The 4,661-nt window shown below is 41.4% G+C and overlaps 1 protein-coding gene across 1 annotated transcript in view; it reads right to left on the reverse strand.

Annotated features, from left to right (window-relative positions):
• The window catches only part of LOC119578781, a gene marked incomplete at its 5' end in the record, with an annotated part of 20,159 nt that extends 16,401 nt beyond the window's left edge, over positions 1-3,758 (reverse strand). The window contains 8 exon segments of the mRNA XM_037926435.1: positions 227-397; positions 623-772; positions 974-1,032; positions 1,035-1,080; positions 1,448-1,575; positions 2,073-2,136; positions 3,366-3,514; positions 3,631-3,758. Coding sequence (XP_037782363.1) covers positions 227-397; positions 623-772; positions 974-1,032; positions 1,035-1,080; positions 1,448-1,575; positions 2,073-2,136; positions 3,366-3,514; positions 3,631-3,758 — 895 coding nt within the window.
• Positions 3,759-4,661: the final 903 nt, after the last annotated feature.

The following is a 4,661-nucleotide window of genomic DNA, read 5'->3' on the forward strand; positions in this document are numbered from 1 at the left end:
GTGTGTTATGGAGGAAAGCTGAAATTAACAAAATATTTAATAAAAGCAAATGGTTTGAGATCCCTTTTGGAACACATACCTTCTTTTAATTTAATGTGTTATTTTATCCCTTTCTGTATAGACAATTGTACACACATGATATGGTTACTAATCCATTTATGCTGATGAAAATGAAAAAAAATAGAAATGGTAAATATGGACGTGACAGTGTGTGTAATGCCCTTACGTTTGGAGACATGACTTCCCAAGTGCGCACGTCCTCGCCCACGGCCGACTGGTTGAACCGCGGCTCCATCAGGTACATGCTTTTTGTCCCTCGCTCGTCGTGCATCTTCACTGCGCCTTCCTCGTCGGGGTCCTCGCGTCCGTACGCCCAGATCAGCCGGATGGTGTCGCTCTGACGGGGAGGAGCACAGCGTTCATGTTTGGCCTCAGTGCGGTGTTAAGAAACTGCTGGTTACACATGATAAATATCTACCTATACAATTATATATATGAAATTATATCTACACTAGCATATACACACTTATATTTTTTTTCTTAACTTCTAATAATCATACACAGAAAAACTTCACTCGTAACCCCCATCCCCCCCGCCCTTGCGCCCACCCCAGACACCCACCGTGAGCTTTCGGTCTTCTTCGGCGTCACAAGAGTCCAAGGGTCGCGAGAACCGCAGCACAGTGTGGGTATCGTTCTGGTATCCTCCCAGAAGCTCCACATCTTGTGATTTGTCAATCTTGGGCGTGGTGTAGTCCGTGGCATAGCGGTCCTGTCAGAAGCAATGAAAATCATCATCAGAATGTTAGATGATGCCAAGTACAATATGAAATTTCTCTTCACTGACTTGCATCGATTTCTAAGCCTTGCTTACAGCAACTTTGAACAATTTCGCTGACTTACTTGCTACATGACTTAGAGCAATTTTGATGTCTTACTTGCAACATGACTTAGAGGAATTTCGTTGACTTACTTGCAGCATGACTTTTCCGTCGTCTGCGACCCAGCCGAGCACGACGTCGGCGCCCTTCATCCGCCGTTGGGGGAGAAGCCGAGGCCCACGTACCCCTGCGTCCTCACCTGCGGGCACGGGCGGGTCTTCGTTATCAGCACTGGAGGTCGGTGTGTTATTTTGGTAACGTGTGTTGGTATGTGTAAGTATGTGTTAGTGTTAGTGTTAGTGTTAGTGTTAGTGCGTGTGTGTGTGTGTGTGTGTGTGTGTGTGTGTGTGTGTGTGTGTGTGTGTGTGTGTGTGTGTGTGTGTGTGTGTGTGTGTGTGTGTGTGTGACAATATTAAAAAAAGGATATCAAAATGCATTTAGCAGCAGCCTTGAACGCTCTTGCACTCCCCTGTTAAATTTCGCAAAATCTGAATTCACTTTCAGATTTTGGAAAATAGAATATAATCCACTTTAAGATTTTGCGCAAAGGCCGTCACACTTCTAACCTGAACTTCGAAGATGATTTCGTCGTCCTTCAACTCCCACAGCATGACGTAGGCTTCGTCCTGGTCCAAGGCAGCTCGGTGCAAGAGCTCCATGGGCGGAAGGGAGCTTGCGGCGCCCAAGGGGCTGGCTGCGGAAGGAACGACGAGGAGCAAGAAAATGATGGCGATCAAGATGATAACAGCAATCGCTGTAATTCCTCTCTTTATTGGTGTCTTACCAACAAAGAGAGGGATTATAATGATGATGTAATGGCGCTGGTGATGACGTTGACAATGTGGATAATGATGGTGATAATAATAGTAATAAGAGTAGTAGTAGTAGTAACAACTATAGTAAAAATAATAATATTAATAATAAATACACAAACAATAACAAATCAGCTAATTGTAATACCTTAAAAACTTAGGTTAACTTCAACAATATATTGATGAAGAGAAATAGCATATATACTTCAGTATTAGAACTACGTGTTGCCTTGAACAAGAATACTAGATTAACAAATAGAACTATATAAAATACGCAAAAAAGAAAATGGTCCTTTGAGTTTCTACTTAAAAAAAAATTAAGGAAAATGCCTATCACAAACCGGTAATTGTAATCAACAGTAAACAGGTTTCAGATTACCTTGATTTTTACTGCATGACTTCGTTTCCGGTTTAAGAGCCATAAATTTGGGATACCTAATTTCCTGAAAAGTAAAGATTATCATCATTATCATCGGTGATGTATTGTTAGCATTTAAAAATGTCGAAAACGAAAAAACTAATTCAAGAAACATATCTGTAAACAACCTAAAAGACAACTTGGAAGAAAACCAAAAGGCATCATAAAAAACATGCAAAGAGGATGGCACAAAGGAAACCCAAGAAGACAACTTAGAGGGCAGCCCAAATAGCCCAAAAGATCGCTCCAGAGCTCAATATCTAAGACAATCTGCGAACTTAAGGAAGCTTCACACACGGGCGATCGTGGGACGAAACCGCCACGACCCTGGCTCTCTCGGCATCGTTGGAATCGGTGCACGTCGGCTCGTCCCCTGCGTGGAGACTTTGACCCGACACTTGCACAAGCACAGCCCGAATCGTGGACTGAACAACCACAATGATGCCTGCCTAATAGCTGTCCGGTATCCGAGTTCTACGGCCGGAACAGCAAAGAATACTGCCTGATTGCTAAATTAAGCTACTTAATTGCTGAACGAACACAGAATGACTCTGAAGTTATCCCGTCCTCTGGACAAAGCAGCCTACCTGGACCTCTTTACAGATCTGTGGAGTAGGCGAGACTGAACACCCTCCTTTTCAAGATTCACAAGCTGATGCAGCAGGAATAAAAATGTAGATGATGCCTTGGCATACACCTGCCGAAATACCAAGCCACTCACGCACTGATGCCACTCACTTACCTATCGCACTGCGTTCGATCAGGTGAATGATTCACCTGATATCTATTGTGCAGTTGCCGTGCAGTTATTGGGCAGCTGTGGTAATGGCTAAAATTTAAATTTTGTCCACGAATGCTGCCTGATGAAAATAAAAGCTGCACAAATACTACATTATAGCTGGAAGATCACGTAGATGGATGTATGATTTTTCAAGCGTTCAAGATTGCACATGTGTGAAAGGGCCTTTAGAAGACGACTAAGAGCACAACACAAAAACGAAGACAACTTGGATAATATTCTTGAAGGCAACATACGAGGTAAAGTCAACCAAAGAAGACAGCCAAGCATTATACAAGTATTTCAACCTAGCATTTAACATACAGCATTTTCCTCATTTACATCTAAAAGGCTTTGGTGTCCACATTATCTGATAATTCAAAAGGAAGCTCATTTCTCCCATTTATGTAAAAAATTACATTTTTGTCATCTATATTAAACATAAATCCAAATGCACAAAATTTCCGTTGATTTACCTGATTCATTTGCTTTCTCCCGATATTCTTTGGTAAACAGAAGGCAAGGTGCTCCCCGCGTTCGACCTCCTTCTGCAGGTGATTGACTACCCCCTCTTGCCATGTGTTTCTGTCATGGAAGACTTCGTACAGGGTCTTGTTGGCATATTCTGGAATGTGAGAAAACAAACAGATATGGATGAGAATACAGTTTTCGTGGAAAAATATAGTTGTACAGGTTGTTTTACATTACATCAATGTGCACTCATTTAACATACAAACTTACTTTCAGGAGATTTGATAGTCACTGCATGGAAAATCTGAGACATATCAATTTTCTTCGTTGTGGGTTTGTAGCCGGCCTCTTTCATGGCTTCAGCAAGTTTAGTCTCCTCTTCCTGGTTTAGGTCCTTCCTGCAGTGTACATACTTATATATAGGATATGACATATATATATATATATATATATATATATATATATATATATATATATATATATATATATATATATGTATATATATGTATGTGCATAAATATGTATATAAATATGCATACATCTATATTTTTATATAAGTATATATATATATATATATATATATATATATATATATATATATATATATATATCTGTGTGTGTGTGTGTGTGTGTGTGTGTGTGTGTGTGTGTGTGTGTGTGGTGTGTGTGTGTGTGTGTGTGTGTGTGTGTGTGTGTGTTATATATATATATATATATATAATATATATATATATGTATATATATGTATATATATAATATATATAATATATATATATATATATATATATATATAATATAAGAGGGGAGAGAGAGAGAGAGAGAGAGATAGAGAGAGAGAGAGATATTATATACACACATATATGCCTTCTCGCTTGCAGCTGCCACCACTGGCTAGCCCGGTGCGAAAAGGAAGCAGCTGTGCATAAGTCTCCCCTGCCTGTTCATAGCCTCTCCATCATCAAGAATTCTGCAGTGCCTTCTTGTACCTTGCGGTCCTAGGCTGAACTGTGGAGGCTCTGGGAGCAGCAACAGGCCCTAAAGATATGGAGTCATGGTCCACCGGCGTGTGGACATGCCTTGGCTTCGTACTAACTCCTGCCCCCGTGCTCCCTTGGGGTTAATGAGTGGCTGTGGGAAGGCAGGCCTTGCCAGTCCGCCACCCCAAGATAACCCAACTGACAGCAAATCATATAGTTGTCAGTGCTCGGGGAGGGCAAACGTTCCTCTTACCCAGCAAGTAAGGCATGCTGTGGGTCCCATTGGGTTGGCGACCACTGGGTCTCGGTCTGGGACTGGGGGTT

This window comes from Penaeus monodon, chromosome 1, assembly GCF_015228065.2.
Source record: "Penaeus monodon isolate SGIC_2016 chromosome 1, NSTDA_Pmon_1, whole genome shotgun sequence".
NCBI classification, from domain to species: Eukaryota; Metazoa; Arthropoda; class Malacostraca; order Decapoda; family Penaeidae; genus Penaeus; species Penaeus monodon.